Source organism: Oryza glaberrima, chromosome 2, assembly GCF_000147395.1.
Source record: "Oryza glaberrima chromosome 2, OglaRS2, whole genome shotgun sequence".
Classification (NCBI taxonomy): Eukaryota; Viridiplantae; Streptophyta; class Magnoliopsida; order Poales; family Poaceae; genus Oryza; species Oryza glaberrima.
The window spans coordinates 7,559,319-7,578,193 of NC_068327.1; the positions used below are offsets into that span (position 1 = coordinate 7,559,319).

At 38.0% G+C, this 18,875-nt stretch overlaps 1 protein-coding gene and 1 long non-coding RNA gene across 4 annotated transcripts; one reads left to right on the forward strand and one right to left on the reverse strand.

Annotated features, from left to right (window-relative positions):
* Positions 1–6,710: 6,710 nt before the first annotated feature.
* LOC127762144 (actin-related protein 2/3 complex subunit 3) lies at positions 6,711–9,164 on the forward strand. The gene is made up of 4 exons (XM_052286529.1): positions 6,711–6,853; positions 7,318–7,426; positions 7,530–7,799; positions 8,630–9,164. The coding sequence occupies exons 1-4, from the start codon at positions 6,851–6,853 to the stop codon at positions 8,770–8,772; spliced, it is 525 nt and encodes a 174-aa protein (XP_052142489.1). The 5' UTR covers positions 6,711–6,850; the 3' UTR covers positions 8,773–9,164.
* Positions 9,165–9,172: 8 nt separating this feature from the next.
* LOC127762145 (uncharacterized) lies at positions 9,173–18,702 on the reverse strand. 3 transcript variants are annotated; one of them, XR_008015393.1, is made up of 4 exons: positions 17,514–18,702; positions 14,216–14,394; positions 12,377–12,493; positions 9,173–12,212 (listed from the first exon to the last, which is right to left on the reverse strand). It is a non-coding gene; the product is annotated as an uncharacterized LOC127762145 (long non-coding RNA). The 3 variants fall into 3 exon arrangements; XR_008015391.1 differs by having other exon boundaries at positions 12,377–12,509; XR_008015392.1 differs by lacking the exon at positions 12,377–12,493 and having other exon boundaries at positions 9,174–12,212.
* Positions 18,703–18,875: the final 173 nt, after the last annotated feature.

The window sequence follows — 18,875 nt, forward strand, 5'->3', positions numbered from 1 at the left end:
CTACTCCCACCGTCCCATAGAAAACGAATATAGAATCGAATATGACACATTCTAGCATTTTGAATATAGACAGATGTATGTTTAGATTCGTAGTACTAGGATATGTCAAATTCGGTACTAGATTTATTTTTTATGGGACGGAGGGAGTACTATTTTGTGGAATTGTTTGCCCCCTGATGACCTATTATTTATCGTAACAATAAGATAAACTAGTAAAATCATAAAAAAAATGTTCCAAAAAAATTTAGATAACATATTATTAGGAGTTTAGGACCACACAAAAAATTTATCAACAACCAGGACTATCTAGTATTTCCTTTTTCATCAGAAAAACCGATTTATATCAATTCATATATTTTTAATTTTCTGTGTGGAACCCAGTGCCTTCTTAAAAAAAAGTATCACTACTTTTTTTTTATTTTCAAAAGGACCATTATGCCCCTCCGCATGCCCGGAGCAGTTTCCCCATTCAGCCTTTCTCCCGTCCACGCGCCATATCTCTCTCCCCCTCAACGGCGACGGCCGCCGCCCTCAGATCCCGGCGAGAGACAACCTTCTACCTTCCCGCCCCCTTCTCTCCCCTTTGAGTTCCACCCCTTGCAGCGCCGCTAGCCCGCCCCCTTCCGGCCTCAGATCTGTCGGGCGCGGCTATGATTGACGCGCGGGCGACATAAGGTCGTGGGCGCGGCGGCGGCGGCGGTGGCCGCAGCGGCGACGACTCGAAGCTGTCTACGCGAGCTTGCCGGAGGTCGAGATTATCTTGGTCGTGGGGGACCCAGCTTCAGCGCGTCGCGGCCTCCACCTACCTTCCCTAAGATTCCCTCTCGTCTCCTCCTCCTACTTGGTTTCTTGGGACCAAGAGAAATGGTACGCCATGTTGCAAGAATTCACCTCAAGTTTGCTTTGATTTCTTAATCTGATTCGCCGTCCACACACACGATGCGATCAGCTAGGCTCCGCCACCGCCCGTTTTGGGATTCTTTTCCCCTTCCCCATTGTACATATTGTGATTAATTGCCCTTAGTTCAGAGCAGTTTATTTAGTATCGATGTTGATGCACACGCTGTGGTTAGAGATTGTTCTGCTGGCTTATACACGAGCAACGGAGGATTGGGTACGACCAATTCAGAGAATTCGTTAGCTTATGTACTTTCCTCTTAACCGAAACAGCAATTGCGCTTGTAAATTGGTGGCACGGTGGTGTTGCCTAGTTTTATGGTCCTAGACTTGTCGATCCATCAGTTGAAAAAATGTAGTGGAATCTTACAAGTTGCTACTTGCCAGAACTTTGCTTTATTATCGTAGACGATTAAAGGACCATAACCTTCTTTAGTATACATAAGTGGCGGACGTAGGATTTTATAAATGGGTGTACGATAAACTAATCTACTTATAAAAAAAATAAACTATCTATTTGTTATACAATATTATCTCTAAATAAATATAAAACCCAATATATCATAAAACTTGGACTAGAAATAAACTAAATCTTATTTTTATCTTTAAATCTCATTGTAATACATAGACATGTAACTAGTAAGACTTTGTTTGCAAATGGGATAGAGATAAATATTGTCCATCCATTCATCACACCTCATTTAATCCTAGCCTTTCATTCATTTCCCTTTCCCAATCCCTACTCTCATAACTCATTTGCCAACACTACAACAAAAACATTTTGTAGTGGCTCTTTTGTAGAGACAATTTTCAAAATACCTCTAAGTTTTGAAGCTCTATAGTCTAGAGACACTTTTTAGAGGCATTTTCAAAATCGCCTAAAATATTTTTACTCTAGAGACACTTTAGAGACATTTTTAGCATACTTTGTTAAATTTATCTTTTAGAGACATCTTTTCGACACTTTAAAATTTGCCTCATATGTAAAGGCACTTTCTTAAGGCATTTAAAATAATGTAAAGACATTTTTCCAAATGTTAATATATATCAAGTAACTAGATATAAGTAACACAAATCACATATTTACATTTAATTATATGAGGTTGAGATGGTTAGTACATTGAAGATAAAAAATGATCAACTCAAGAGGTCATGAGTTCAAGGATTGGTAAGAGATAATATTTTTCTTTCTTTTTCATATTGATTTGCTATAGTTGCCGTCAAATGGCACTTATGAGACACTCTTCAAAATGTCTCTATAACATTGTAAAGGCATTTTAAAAAGACACTCTTCAAAATGTCTCTATAACACTGTAAAGCCATTTTAAAAAGACACTCTTCAAAATGTCTGTATAACACGGTAAAGGCATTTTAAAAATATCTTTATAGTATTAGGAAGACATTTTAAAAATGCATGTAAAGGCATTTTAAAAAGACACTCTTCAAAATGTCTCTATAACACTGTAAAGACATTTTAAAAATGTCTTTATAGTATTAGGAAGGCATTTTAAAAATGTCTCTATAGTATTAGTAAAATGTCTCTACAAGGCATATTTGTTGTAGTGCAAACACATCCTAATTAGAATATCATCACTCACTTCTTGAACAATCCTATCTTCCTATATAAAGCAAGGCATGCAAGAAGCCACATCATGGCATGCAAGAAGCCACATCATCAATAATTCTAATTCGTAGAGACAATTCACCAAATGGCACTTATGAGACACTCTTTAAAATGTCTCTATAACACTGTAAAGGCATTTTAAAAATGTCTCTATAGTATTAGGAAAATGTCTCAACAATGTATATTTGTTGTAGTGCAAACACATCCTAATTAGAATATCATCACTCACTTCTTAAACAATCATATCTTCCTATATAAAGCAAGTCATGCAAGAAGCCACATCATGGCATGCAAGAAGCCACATCAGCAATAATTCTAAGCCGTTGGATCGCATTAGTACATAGTTATCAGCCGTTGGATCAAGAAGCTACTCATCTAGTCACCTTCCTTTAGATTATAAGCAGGCGTGACATTGTTACCCATTTTGCACATAATATTATGTTTTCTCCTCCCAAGTAATCCAAGATAATGCAAACTTATCTTCTTTATTTAATATGAAATTATTATATAAGATATGAATTTTGTTTTGTTATAAATAATTGGATAACATAGAGTAATTAGGCATTATTAATCCAAACTTATTTTTGAAATAAGCTTGAGATAAAGTAAAGATGTGCAAACTACTCTAATTATGACGACATGTATATTGTGCATGAAAATAACTTACGTATATCATAACAATACACAATGACGTTTTAAAATAATAAAACATGAATTGTATTGTAATAGCAGAGGCTATATATGAAGCCACATTATCATTTATTTTGTTTATATACAGAGTTACATCTAATTATTTAAAACATTGATTTTATTTGACGATAAAACTAGCAAATCCCGTGGCAAGGCGCATGGTTATCATTGGATTCTCAACAAGTGTCGATCTCTAATTCATCTATAAAAAAATTATATGATTATTTATAGCATTCTAGATTATGTTTAATAAAAATATCTTTCCACTTCTTAGAAAACTAGTTAGGTACCTTATATAATTACAATATTATTAACAAATATAATAATTATTGTTTACTCATGTAAAAACATAGATAATATATATTACAGAGCACACACATATGAGTTAGCTACTAGTATTCATGTGCAAGTACTAGTGCTGATTGTAGCAATATTATTATAAAAAATAAATAAGAATGAGAAAGCGAGAAGAAGATGGAACAACAGAAGAATATAAGATTAAAACTTTAGTTTTACACCGTATTAAGACGAAGAATAATTTTGTTAATATTAGTATATTATCGATTAATGTGAGTATATACCATACCATGAATGTGAGTAACTTTTTCCCACGTGTGTTTGAGCTAATGACTAAACCTCCTTTTTTTTCTTACCTTCTTTCGAAGTTCTCCTAATGTGTTTGGTAAAAAAAATGTTTTGTTTCGAATAAAATAAAGAAACATCTTTTGACTAGATTATTTTTTAAGAGAATCCACTATGTGCCGCTTACTTTGTCCTTGTACTATAATATGGCACTGAGTTTGAGTTTGTTAAGTTATACAATATGCCATCGTATTTTGCTTAACCACTATAATATACGTCACCGTCCATTTAGACTTCGTTAGTACTGTATAGTTTTGTTCTAATGACCGAAATATCCCCAGGACAGAAATTCCAAAATTTGGCTGAATATTCCGAAATATCATATTATAAACAAGGCAGAGAAGATATTCATCTCAAACTTTGGAAGTTTTACAATATGATATTTGGAATTTTTCGTCCCATGGCTATTTCGGTCATTATGATAAAATTATATAATACTAACAGATGCTAAGTAGACAACGATGGTATGTTATAGAAGTTAAACAAAGTGTGATGGCATATTAGAACTCGACAAACCTAGTGACATATTATAGAATAAGGACAAAATCAATAACACACGATGGATTCTCTATATATTTTAGGGAAAATTGGAACCATGCCATTATAATTTTGCAAAATCTGATATATGCCATCCTGACCCACATGTCATTGACTCATGTGGGTCCTACATGTCATTGAGATACCGATGGCATATCTCAAACTTTAAAAAATTATAATGGCATGGTTCCAAATTACCCTATATTTTATGGTTATTTAGTTCATTACCTATCTACTATCGTGCAACATTTTTATAAAAAGTTAAATCTTATGCTATAAGTTCATATCATACACATTAAATTACATACACTTATAATATAATTTTCAAATTATACAATGCCATCTTCACATTTTATAGGAGAAATATGAAAAATGATTTATTATCTATTTAATTATGAGAAAAAGTATTAGTCCAAATTAATGTATATGTAGAAAAAAATAATATGAAAGAATTACGGAAATACCTACAATCATATATCATGCAGTAAGAAAAGGAGACCACAATCGAATCCCTTATTGTTGAGCAAAATTGATGGCATTAATTTTATCTTTTTTTAGCTAAATCTATCTGACTATAATTAATCAGCCCGTGTTAGTACAAGTCTGCATCTTCATGCATCAATATATCATAACTCATAAGACTATTAGTAATAGCCAAGTACGCTGACCCAACAATACTTAATATATCACAAGACTATCGGGTAATGGACAACTCATCTTTGATTGTATATCACAGGAGTATCGGATAACAGACAACTCATCTTTAATTGTGCTAAAGAAAAAAAAGTGAATTATAGTTCGTACTATGTATTCTTAAATGTTTTCATATTATTATGTCAGCCTTTAACCATTCTTTTCATTTACAGAACAACTAACTTTATATTTCAATTTGGACCAACCTATTTCATCCATCTCCAAGTCCAATGACTCGATAACCACACACTAACTCTCTCTCTCCATTTTCTTTTCCCCCGATAGTTGGGGAACCGCTAGATCCAGCAAGAAGGAGCCTGGATCTAGCGTCTCCACTCTTCATCGGGTCGACTCCGGCCTCCGTGAGTCGCTACAATAGTATGCATGACAAGAGGGAGAGGAAAAAAAGATGGCTCATGGAGTGCAACTAGAGGGTGCAGTTGCGCATGCAAAGATGGAGAGGAGGAACGATGGTGGCTCATAAAGAAAGAGTGGTGGTGGTGGTGCGTGGAGTAATAGTTAGTGGTTACTGGTAGTATGAAGAGTTTGTTGTCGACTCAAATCGCTAACTGAGTTTGTTAATTTTTAGAATGTGGACCACTAGTCATTATAAAGAAATAGCTAGTCTTATAAAGTAGTAAAATATTGAGATATCATAAAGGTGAGAGTACTCGTCTAGAGCTTTTAACTTTTTACCATTTTTAAAATATGGTAATTAAGAATTTACTACTCACAATCTATAATACGTGGATCCTTATGTGTATATGACACGAGAATGCTCCTTCTCGGTCACGCGAGGGGAGGGGAAAAAATCGGTCGCTCCACCCTTCCCCCATCACGTGCGCACCAGCAATCTCTTTGGGCCCCCACCACATGTCCCCTGTCCCCACCTGCCACTTGTCCACACACACAACTCTATTGCAACAAATCACCCACATATTTTGAAAACCCTATATTAAGGGAATTTGGTTTACTTTTTGTTCCACAAAAAAAGTTTCACGTAGTGTACTCACAATGTTTCACTATGTATAGATCTAATGTTGCAGTGAACTGAAATATTCCATTGCAACAAAAAAAACCCCACATATTTTGGAAACTCCCTATTAAGGGAATTTGATTTATTCTTTGTTCCACCGAAAAATGTTTCACCTAGTGTACTTATAATGTTTCACTATATATGGATCAAAAATTGCAGTGAACTGAAACATTCTTTCGCTATTTGCTGAAACATTGTTTTTATATAAGGTGAAACAACACCCAATTGAAACGAGTGAAATATTTTCGATCTACTTAGTAAAACAATTCCGATATACCTGGTGGAACATCGTGCAACATTTAAAAATAATTCAATAATAAGCTAAATTTTTTTTCGTCGAAATATATGCCTGTGTGGTCTTGTTTTGAAGATTTAGTTGCAGCGAATTTAATGGTGCAATCGGATTATGATATGAATAAGTAATTTAAGAGAAAAATCAGTTTAAAATAGTTTTACACGTAAAGCGCCCGATTTTTCTCCAAACCGATCAGACACTCGATCCGTAGACTCGTCCGTCCATATATGACATGTGGGACCAGCAGTAAATTCTTAATAATTCCCAATAGTAAGAGTCTGAGCGTCTTCCCCTTCCCTTTGTGGCGTAAAAGAAAGAAAAGAAAATCTCCCGTCTCTTTGTCTCCTCCGCTCCTTGCGCCGCCAAGACGAGTCGCGGCTGAACAGGGGAGGGGCGGCGATCTCCATCGGGGCGAGCAGAGCAGGGGAGAGGATTCATGGTGAGCATCCGCATCCTCTTTCTGATTCATCTCTCTCTCTCCCATCGGGACTACTTTTGTCTGGAATTTGCTTGCGTTCGTTCGTTCGTTCGTTCGTTAACCCTAGCTTCTCTTCTAGATCTGGAAGAAGCTCTTCCCTTAATTTCAGAGCCTTAACCTTAATACAAGTAATAGTTTGTTTATTCCCCGAGAAGTTTGAACCCCCATGTCCCAAGTTGGATCCGCTCCTGTACATAATATTGGCAGCTTGTGGCACTCTTGAATGGAGGTCTCGGAAGATACTTTAGTACCTGTTCTATTAGATTGGTGTGTTATAGGCCCTGTGTGGAATACAAGAATTTTGCTCGGTTTTCACCTTTAATTTTCCTTGTATTTCCACCTTGTTTTGTTAGATCGCTGTTGCTCACTTGCTTGCAATGTACCGTTATCTGAACATCATATGCTTTTTTTCTACTTGTGGACAGGTTTATCACTCTAGCTTTGTTGATGACACCGGGATTACCAAAGCATGCGGCTGTCCTTTGCTTCCACTAAAAACTCATATAAGGGGCCCAGCGCCAGCATTCGATCAAGGTATACTGACACGGTGACAACATAAAATACATTGTGATATACTTCCATGGTTTCACTCTGACAGAACCATGCCAAGCTGCTGATTTATGTCGTGCTATTACAGACAAGGCTGACATTGTTGATGAAGCAATTACATTCTTCCGAGCAAATGTCTTCTTCAAAAACTTCAATGTGAAAAGCCCAGCAGACAAGTTACTGATCTATCTGACATTTTACATCAATATTGCCCTGAAAAGGCTGGAAGGTTGCCGAACACTGGCTGTTGGGACAAAGGCAATCATTAATCTGGGTTTGGAGAAAGTTCCTGTGCCTGGGGAACCAGGGTTTCCCTTCCCTGGTCTTTTCACTCTACCCCAATCTCAGGAGGAAGCAGGTATATGACTTCATCCGCCACTACCACATTTGTGTGCTTGTATTCTCTTTTACTCCCTCCGGGTTGATAATACTTGTCGTTTTGGACAAGAGCACGCTCTCCAAAAAACAACTTTGGCCATTATTTTTCATTATAATATGTATAAAGGTGTTAACAAATATATGATTTTATTGAAGTACTTTTTAAGACTAATCTATACATGTAGTCACCATATTTTAAAAATGATTCATAATCAAAGATTCTAAAATTTGACCTCACCCTTGTCTAAAACGATAAGTATTATCAGTCCGGAGGGAGTAGTTTCTCAACTGTGTGAAATCATTGTTGCTTTTTATTCCTAGAGAAAAGCTTGCCTTATTTCTCGAATAGTTAGTTTTTCTTCTTTTCCCCCAATTGTTTATCCATGCTGCTTTTCTTCTATACCATACTATTTGTCCTGGCTAGGGAAAAAAACAAAAGAATGAAGCCTATTGGAAATTTAGCTTTTGTGAGATTACAAGGGGACCTTTCCAAACTACAGCAATTTATGTCTTAGATACTTTTATTTTGGATTTAACTAAATCTGTAGTGAACTCCTTATTTGATGTCCTGTATATATGTTTTTTTTTTGTCAATTTCTATGGTCTAAACTATAAGTCTGCTCTGGGTATAGAAGCAATAAGTTGCTTACTGACTATTGACAACTGTTTTTAGGAACATCCAAGTTGTAATTGCATGTTCACTGTAGTATAATCAGTTTTTTTTTTTTACTTCTAGGGACTAAATAAAACAGTAACTTTCCATCTCTCATGGAATGTGATCTCAATTAAGCATTTCTCTGTTGGATTCAGAACTATTGAGGAATTATCTGAAGCAGATAAGGGAGGAAACAAGTGGAAGGTTGCTTAACTGCGCATACAGAGCTAATGGTACTCCAAACAAATGGTGGTTGGCTTTTGCAAAGAGGAAATTCATGAACATTGTCATTCTTTGAAGTATAGGTATTTGCCGCGACATGTTTGAGCAATTGAGCAGCTTGTAGGAATGGTAATTGCACTTGCGTACTTATTTCTGCGAATACTTTAGAGAATTAAAGGAACGACAATGATTCTACACCTCGATTGATGGAGCCAAAGGTTCTAATGAAACAATGGATAGAATGTCAACAATTTGTTTATTGCAATGGATGAACACAAGGACACCTTTCAGCTGTTATGTTGAATTTCTATTTTTCATTTTTATTGTACTCCGTCCGTGCCCTTAAATTGGGCATGTATTTTTCAGATGATGTTTGAATAGCGAATGTTCCGTGTAGGACATTTGTACAGATTTAATCAGGTGTAATGAGAATGTGAATATATATTTTCCTGATCCCTCTTTTTTGTATCATTCGTGTTAATCCTTTATCTGTTTTTTTTTTAATATGATTATAAGATATGGAGAAACCTGGACGTGCGCTTCCCTGATCTTGCCAAACGTTGGAGTAAACTGCTGCTTATAAACACCTCAAGTGTGAATTGGCATGGTTAATTTCATTATTCGATGAAGCATTCTTTGATACAAGGTGCTTATAAACGATTTGAATGCAAAGCCCATTGCATCACTGAGACCTGAGGTGATATTCAAGCTCTATGGTTTGTCAGTCACCATGTCATTCGACACAAAGGATATCTAATGCCAGGTGTTCATACATAGATTCAGAAAAACAAAATATCATTCGACACAAAGGACATCTAATGCCAGGTATTCATACATGCCAGCTGTTCATACATAGATTCAGAAAAACAAAATATCATTCGACACAAAGGATATCTAATGCCAGGTATTCATACATAGGTTCAGAAAAGCATTATTGACCACCAACGCAACGCCCAACAGAACTGTTACATTGTGTAAATCCTCTTCGACAAAAAAAAAAGAAAAAAGAAAAAAAAAAGGAGAGAGAGAGAGAGAGAGAAATCTCAACCTGATCACAGAGTTAAATCCCATGACATAAGGACATCAGAAGACTAAAATGTCGTTTTTAGCGTGTTTTTACCATCTAAAAGTTCCATCATCCTGGCATGAGCAAATCCAACGTGTTGCTTCAGCAATCTTCATCAGAGTATAATAAACTGGCTAATTCAACAACCATCTCCGGGTCTTCCTTTCTACATGTTTGCCCAGCATAGTAAATAATATGTTGGTGTTCAAAAACAGCTAGGTTTGGAAATTAGCCCAGTTACAAGCTTTCCAGATAGCATTGCACAAAGATTCTCACCAGTAAATAGCCAGTTAGTTATGGTTCTGCAAATAAGGCAGAAAAGGGGGCTTTACATGTGACACAAAAAACAGGTTCAGTCCATGCATTTCTTACCATATTACATATATGAAGATAGCTGGCTAAAAGTAAGACGAAGCATGATATGGTTGAAAGCATCAAATTACTTCCACAAACACTACACAGGATAAGAAGAGGAAACCTCTTTATTGTTTTTAAACCCAGACCAAATTTTGCAGCACACCTCAGATGAACATGTTTCCAAACCTCCCAGGCACCTTCTCAAATGTGTGGTCCTGAGATATTTAGTATTAGCATGAAATAGGTACCGTAATTTTTGTTGGGAATCCATGCTATAATTTTCTAAAGAATGATGATTATATAAGCTAATAAAAAGGAACTTGCTCAAAAACCAAGTAACTAACAAGAGATATTACCCATTGAATGGATGAGATAATCAATCAAAGTATCAAACTAACGATGTTGCAAAGAGCATGTATGATAAAATTGTCAGGCCATCACAGTTGGTATGTGTCACACAATCTCATTGGTTGAATTTGACTTGAAAAGTTAAATTTGTTTGAAATGGTAGGCTTGTAGAGATATGGCCAAAGATATCCACAGCTTTCAATGGAAGTTATCTTTAGTCCCCAGTCCTCTACAACACATCTATCTACCAAGGATTGTACAATGGAGATAACTGGCAATAAGAAGGGCTACCACTCAGCATACAGATATTAGTCTAAATCATTTGGACAAAATTCCGCTGCTAAAGCAAATTCATTGGTTCTAGCACAAGGCCAAGGCTATGGCATACAGCATGTGATGGAGTTCTGTCAGATGTTATCGCATACCTTCATGTTCAAGAGCCGAGCAAAGAAAACATATGTGCAAGGAATAAAACACCATAGTGATCTGTTAAGACTTTAAGAACAAAAAGGAAAAGAAGCCAGTGCCAGTAGGTTTGGGAATTAGCAATTTATGATTTTGAGTCACATGCAGTCAAGTACCCACATCCTAAGTGACTAAGACACTGGACGAAAATTAAGAGAGTCTATGTATAGAAACAGTTGTTGACCACGCTACAACATGGGTATGATGCTATTTGTCTGATTTTCCAAATTTAAACTTGTCAGTTTCCTATGCTGCTATGAAGTGATTATTGAATCTCCAAATCCAAAGTTGGTCTTGTTTATAAGGATGTAGAAATAATTCCAGAGGTTTTTGAAGATCCATGGAAGAAATACCATGCGTGCATTCTACTATATGACCCAAAACGGCAGCTACATACTCAAAGACATTGGAAGATCAAAGCAGGGTTTATTCCAAATAGCAGTGCAGTTCACGTCTGCCAGGGATAGCCATAGCATTGCTGGCAGATCCTCCTAGAGCCATCAGCCTCCATGCCAGAGAACTCATGCTGTGATTCTCACAGAGCAATATAGTACATGCTACATAAGAAAAATATTCCATTTGTTATTTACCTTATGTCCACACTCTTCTTTGGCCACAATCTTTTCCTTGTTTTGTTTTCTAACTTACCAGGCATTTATACATAATTACCTATAGCAGAGTCATAGACACAGACAAGATATGCATATATACTTCTAAATCAGCAAGTGCTATTTAGACTTCATTTACCTTTCTAAAAAAATGAACCATATAAAAATAATGCTCACTATTATCATCTGATTAAAAAAGGTCTAGCTTTTTTCCACATATATTATTCCCTTTAGTTCTATTGGTAGTGCAAGTTTGTAAAAATAAATATCAATAACAACACAAAATGATAAGTTTTCAAATCGAGTCAATGTACATGCAACTAACTGGTGGACCACATGAATCATATTCTTTATCATGTGAAAATGTCCATGTATATTATGCTTTGCTATATGGAACATCCTTGCGGATATTCTTCCTCATTTCATGCCCTTTCAAAACTCTGGAGAAACCTGATACACAACTTATTCTTTGGAGAAGTACCAAAAGATGTGCGGATCAAGCAGCTCTTGGGCATCGAAAAGCCGCATAACACTTACGAGATCAAATCGTTAGTGCAACATTGACCGGAACATGCTTACCAACAAAGTCAAAGATTTCAGTTTGCTCAACCACTGAACTTCTTTGTCTTAGTGTTCTCTCCTTCCAGAAGGTCTCGCATGGCTTTACAGTTCCTAAAGAAAAGTAGCATAACTGATTAATAAGCAGAACTGTCCATAAAACAACCAAATATAAGTTCATCACTGTAATTATGATCACAAACATCTTAAAATACGCTTCATAAGTATGTCTAGTAGTGTTTCAGTGAAGAATAACACTTTGTAGAAACATGACTCACTTTTCATCTTGGGCTCTTAGCTAATTCATTATTATCAGCATCCCTCTTCTGCCCATGATTGATTCATCAACCAGAACTGTTTTGACACGGCTCAGAGTGCTCCCTTTTCATCCAGTGCTAGTCACGTATGAACCTGGCTCAGTTGGTATGCCAGTTTTAATTGGGATCACTATTAATATACAGAACCATAAAGGTTTTAAGTCATGTACACTTCACCCACCTGCATATGTTTGGAGCTAATTCTACTCTTGAAGGTGTAAGCATACATTTAAAGCAGATGGAGAAGGCAGTGCAAAGATTTTAAATTAACTTGCTGTATTCTGAACTGCTGGGTTACAATTTCCTATTGTACTTGTATGACAAAAATGGCGCTTTAATTTGTACTGACTCATTTCAAATCTAAGGTTTGTTTTTCCAAACACATCCTAGGTGGCATAAACAAAATATAAAGTGGAAAACGTCCATAAAACGAATAAAACACACACACACACACACACACACAGAGAGAGAGAGAGAGAGAGAGAGAGATTTCTTAGATTTTGAATCATTGCTCATGGCCAAACCACATCAAAGATTGATTGTAAAGTTTGGACCTTCGGTGGTGGGGTGTGTGTGTGTGTGTGTGTGGGTGTGGGTGTGTGTTGGGGCTATGGGGGGATGTGGAAAAAATGAGCCAATTTTTAATACACCTAACAACGGTATGATATTTTTACTACTGTTGAAAATACAAGTTATATTTATGTTCCATTTCATAACTAACAAGTTCTCTTTCATGTCACTGCTTGATAATATCATAATAACATTGTTTCAGATTTCGGCAGTGATTTGATCTGATCAAAACCATATGGCGAGCTCCTCAGGCTGCATGTACAAAGTATTACTTTATAAAAGTTGTCCTTTGCTGTGAAAGAATCAGATGCAGTAACGGATTCTTCATATACAGCTTCAAGAGCACCCAGGGGGAAGATCCATAAGAATGTCCCAGAACAGGGCATAATATCAGGCTATCAGCAGGATCCACGAAATGGAAAAGAATATGATCCAGACATGGCCCATCGAATTCAAGCTCATGTTCAAGACTGGTTCCCTTTTGTATTAGCAACAGAAACCAGAAGGGTACGGGGGTCAGTCAGTTATAAGATGCAAACGCAAAAGTGACAGTTTATTAGCTGCTCAAGCATTGTCAGCTTAGGTAGCATATTCCAAGGCATATCCAGATTTTACTCAGTGATCTTTGTGCTATATATACCTGAGTTCAACAATTAAAATACAGAGCAAGGAAAATATTGGAAGCAAAGAATGACGAGAGGAGCAGTAATGGGCAGATTGAATAAATTGTCAGGGTGAGAATCACAGTGCAGTTCTCCTCTGGCATGGAGGGCAAGAGGAGCTGAATAGCTAATGGATGATAAACTGCTAGCCTTTCCCTGCCAAAGGAGAGCTGCCCTGCCATTCAGTGACCCTGAATTCAGCATGCGAGCTTCAAGCTGTGTGTTCCGTTTTCAGTAGAATGTTGTGAAGCACACTGCATGAGGTATGTGATCATGACTCTGTTTTTCATATTCTTTGAGCATCATCCATGGGTGAGGCCATAACAACCTCCTGTTTTAATAGTTTATAGTTCATGAAACTAATAGTTAAAGAGTTAAGGCCTTGAGGGTGTACTACAAATGGAAAGATCTAGCAACAACTCTAAGCGACACATTCACATAACATATCCACAGTTAAAGAAGGTATCATGAGTGTCAAATGACAATTAAGAGAAAAATCACTATATTTAATAATAAAAACCCAAAGAAAAGTAACAAAAATACATGGATTTAATAAGATATGAAGTACCTAGATAGGGATGTATCCGAGGATTTGAACTGGGGTTGTCAGACCAAGTTGGTGGCATGCAGCCTTGCAACAGCAACGGCTATATTCATAAAAAAAAACAGAAGATGATGGTAACAAAGGTTGTTCTACTTCTTCACCACAGCATGCCACCTTGAAGAGCATCCTGTCCACCATCGAACCTGCCACTGTTTATTGTTAGAACTCATTTATAGTTCCATAGCTAACCCAGTCGCTAATCCAAATCAAGCACCATAGATATTTGGCATGTTCTAATTAACCTTCCTATCCAAACAGTGGGAGCAATCATTTGAAAATGTGAACCATCCAGTTTCTTGCCAATCCTATTTAAGTTAGACAGAAACCCTCATATACTTACCCTCAATATTAAGAGCTTCACTAATCGGATTCTCCATTACCACAGAAAATTAGAATTTTGGTACCTAAATTTTCCAATTAATGAAATCATTTGAAAATAAAAACTTAATAGTGGTACAGCATTTAGCATGAGGTAGAGCAAGAGTTAAGACATGGACCAAGCTGTCACAAGCAACAGCATTGCTCAGAAAAATGCTCTAGAAAATCAACAAAGCTATCATGCATCATGATTTCCTAAAGGATTGCAATTTTATTCCTTATAGCAATGCTACTCGAAAATACAAGCTTCGATCTAAATTCTATATGTTAGATTTAAAATAACTCAGTCTTAATATGCTACATTATGCCCGTCCCAGTGACAGTCCTTATTTTTCTTTTAAAAATGTGCTATTGTTTAGAAAAATTCTATTATTTAGATCTAACATATTTTAAAATAACTCCGAGCTGTGGCCGTTCAGTGGCTGCAGTGCTTATTTTTCTTTTTTGTTATAACTATATTTGTTCAGCTCTAATCTTGTTTAATTTAGTCTAATAATAGGACCTTCCCCTAGTATCTTAGTCTAATAATAAGGATCCCTCCCTCCCTCCCTCCCTCCCCCTCTCTCTCTCTCTCTCTCTTGATTTGGAGGTGAATGATTAATGTTTATGCGTGATACTAATAATTATTGTTTTTTGCCTGCTCTGCTTTTTCTTCTTTTCTTAGCAAAGGTTCTCCTGCTTGCTAGCTAGGTGGTAATAGTCATGGCCGGGGACAGAGTCAAGGCCAGGGGGAGTATAAATGTGCATCTTTGGTTCCACCTAGTTCTGTGACTACTGCAGCTAAACTCTTCTTTCATGATGCACGTAAGAGGGTCAAAGAACTTGATTTTGGGAACCTGCTCAATATAAAGCTGGAGAAACTGACAAGTAGAGAGCTTGCTGCACGGCTAACAGATCAAGCTGAAATTCAAACAAATCAAGACCAAACTGAACTCAACAACACGCCTGGAGAGTCGCTATGCATCACGGTAGAAGTAGTGCATCTAATTCTTACCATGCGGCGTGGCTCTGTTCAGGAGCTCACGTCACTGCCTACAAATGAGGCATCAAAAGCATTCATCTCGATATACAGTGTGTTGAAGGTCAGGGATGACAAGTTCTCAAAAGTAAAACCCATTGGGATGCTCCTTTTGATGATTGACACTAAGGTACTTGGTGTTGTCATGTGTTGTAGTTAACATTTGTTTGTTCATGGAATTGGCGCAAAGTATCAAAGGTGTTCAAAAAGAGAAATAGAAAGAGTACACTAAGTAACATACCTAACAACTGGAAAGAAAACATTAATGAGGAAAATATATAATCGATGCAGCAAATACGAAGTAAATGATACACATTGTTGAAAAAATGAGTTTGCAATATTTGACACTGGCACGTAAGGAACACAGCAGAACAGAAAATTATGAAAATAGCTTTCTATTTTCTAATATATAGAGAGAAATGAAGATTTGTGGGACAACCAGGTAAAAGTCTAATTTATAGAGAGATGAAGATTTGTGGGCCAAGCAGGTAAAAGTCTGAAAAATAATGATTTAGATGATTGATACATAATGGCAACTAAGTGGCATAACTACTATGCAAGACTGCAGTCCACATAACTACTATGGCCATTCCTATATGCATAAATCTCATTACAAATTGATCATGAAAGATCTATTTGATTCCTAACTAAACATATACTTGCACATAAAGTTAGGGCCTTGGGGGAGACAAATAGCATTTGAAAAACTAGTTAACTACAGCGCGTGAAGGCAATGACTACCTGACATCGTGAAATGACACAATAGTACCACAAGGGACAACTAAGCCACCAGAAAAGAGGTAGAAAAATTACCACAAAAAATTTAGTCAAGCAGTTAAAGCCTAAAGATGTTATTTGGCTGTCAATACAAAAGGGGCAAGAACAACAAAAAGCATCTACAAACCCAAAATACATGGAGAGTCATCCAACTTGTTTAGATGTGTCATATAGGTCACTCTACTTTCAAAATGCACATTTGAGCCATCTAACTATCCACGTGAGCACACCTTGTACACCTAGCGTGCCACATAGGATTAAAAAAATTGGCTGGGTATCCGCAGCCGCTGTCTCCTAGGATTGCGCCTCCATCTCTGTTTAAGCTTGTCGTTGCTGCCGCCTAGGATTTCGCCTCCATTGCTATTTACATTCATAGCTTGTCGCCGCAGCCGCCGTCACCATGTTTGATGGCAAGCAAGATAAAGGACTGAGAACTAGAAGAACTCATCAAAACAAGCATAAGTGAAATGATTTGGTTTCCCTAATTTCGTGTATTTCCAAGTGCTAGGGTTGTGAGAAAGGAAAAAAAAATACACATGCGGTTTTCTGCACATGTCCGAGAGCATTTTTTTCAATTATAGGTGGCATGCCATGTGTACAAGGTATGCTCATGTAGATAGTTAGATGGGCAAATGACTTGCTTAATTCACATTAGTGACCTATATGTGTATTTTGAAAGTGAAGTGACCTACATGACACACCTAAACAAGTTAGGTGACCCTCCATGCATTTTACTCATATATCTAGTACTACCCACCAAAGAAATACTGTTAGGCATTTGCATAAGTTATTTTTCATGACAGAAGTGTAAAAACTAGAATCCCTGGTTTATTTTCCACCGTAAATGACAAAAGAAATGCCGACATAAATACATTGTCGGTGGAGTCTAGGAGCAATATGCCGAATAACAGGTACAGCAAAGGAAATACGGAACCGACCGGCATCCAACATTCTATAGGATTCAAATGGTCAATATATCCATCAGTAAATTCAGTGTATCAAATGATTTCAGAACAACCTTTGTCAACTAGGTATTTGTTTTATGCATCTGAAAAAAAAAAACAGTATTAGAGAATGGATAAATCATACCCCGATGATTGTCACTGAGAGCCTTCAACTTCATGTCCAAAGCTCCCATCATCACAAACCAAAGGAAGCCAGGCCATACATATACGGTCTCCTGAAATCTCTCCTGAAACAGTCTCTCAAGCTTCATGTTCTCCAGGCAAAGTGAGAAGAATTAAGTAGGGGGCATGGTCATCAGGGATGACCTCCACTGTTGCCAAGTACACATAACCAGCCCTAACTCACACAACTCTCATGCCCTTGTAACTGAGATATGGGTGTCAAAGAGAATATCTTCTGTGATGCCCATCTCGCAATTCCGTTCCTGACGACTCTAGGGATCCAGATGAGGATGAGGAAGTCTATTGCATACACAATGCAAAGCCCTCAATCCTTAGTCTCCCCAGCCATAAAACTGCAACCCCTGTGTCATTAATTCCCATGGTAATTCCACCCTGGAGAATTCCATGGCCACGGTGTTCAGCGTCATTCACCATCGTAAGGCCAGTAAATCGAGCCATCCACTAGCACGCCAGCATTGCCTCATGTTGCTGTCTCCAGCAAACTCAACCCATGGATGGCGATATGGATGATCCAATTCCAATCCCATGGGTCTCGGAGGACGAAAAGACCGCAGCACAAAGCCTGAATTCATCCCTGTAAACCGGAACAGCGCGGAAGCTCCATGCTCTTCCTGTTCCAGCACGATGCCACCGAGCAACAGCGGGGATGAAGTACACGTCCCAGATCAAAGGGGTTTAGGATGGCGAGCCTCCTGTGGGTTCAGCAGGAGGAGGTCGCCACGCCACGGCATGCCAACCGTGGGAGGCGTAGTCCTCCAGCTCGTGGCTCCACGGAGGGCGACGGCGGCGGCGGCCGAAGTCCGGGGTGCCGGGGAGGATGGTGAGGCCGCCGTGGTCGGTGAAGAGCCCGAGGGGGCAGGGTCCGGGTGGGTGGAGCAGGCGGCGGAACCCCGGCGAAAAGCCGGGCGGCGCGGGAGCCCACGAGCTGCAGGCGAGCACCGCGCGGACGAGAGGGCATGGAGGGACGGGAGGGCGAGGAGGATGTCGTCGTTGAGGGAGGCTTACGGTGGTGGTGGTGGTGGTGCTGGTGCTGGGGTTCGGTTCGGCTCCACGGAGGCGGCGCCGCCCATTGCTCGAATCGGAATGGATTGCGGGGGTGTGAGCGCCTGGACGAGTGGATGGACGGTTGTTGGGTTGTGTACAACGGTATCCATTCTCTGTATAAGAAAAAAAAAGAAGAAGAAGGTCAATCCTAGTCAAGGTTTGTAAGGAATGTGTTCTTATGAAAACTCCGTTCGTATTACTACCTCTATATTTTAATGCATGACGCCGTTAATTTTTTGTTTGACGTTTGACCATTCGT

Bases quoted from the DNA above. Each gene is read 5' to 3' on its own strand.
- LOC127762144 (XM_052286529.1), top strand. The intron at 7,427-7,529 runs GTATACTGACAC...GTGCTATTACAG, and splicing joins AGCGCCAGCATTCGATCAAG to ACAAGGCTGACATTGTTGAT. The intron at 7,800-8,629 runs GTATATGACTTC...TGTTGGATTCAG, and splicing joins CCAATCTCAGGAGGAAGCAG to AACTATTGAGGAATTATCTG.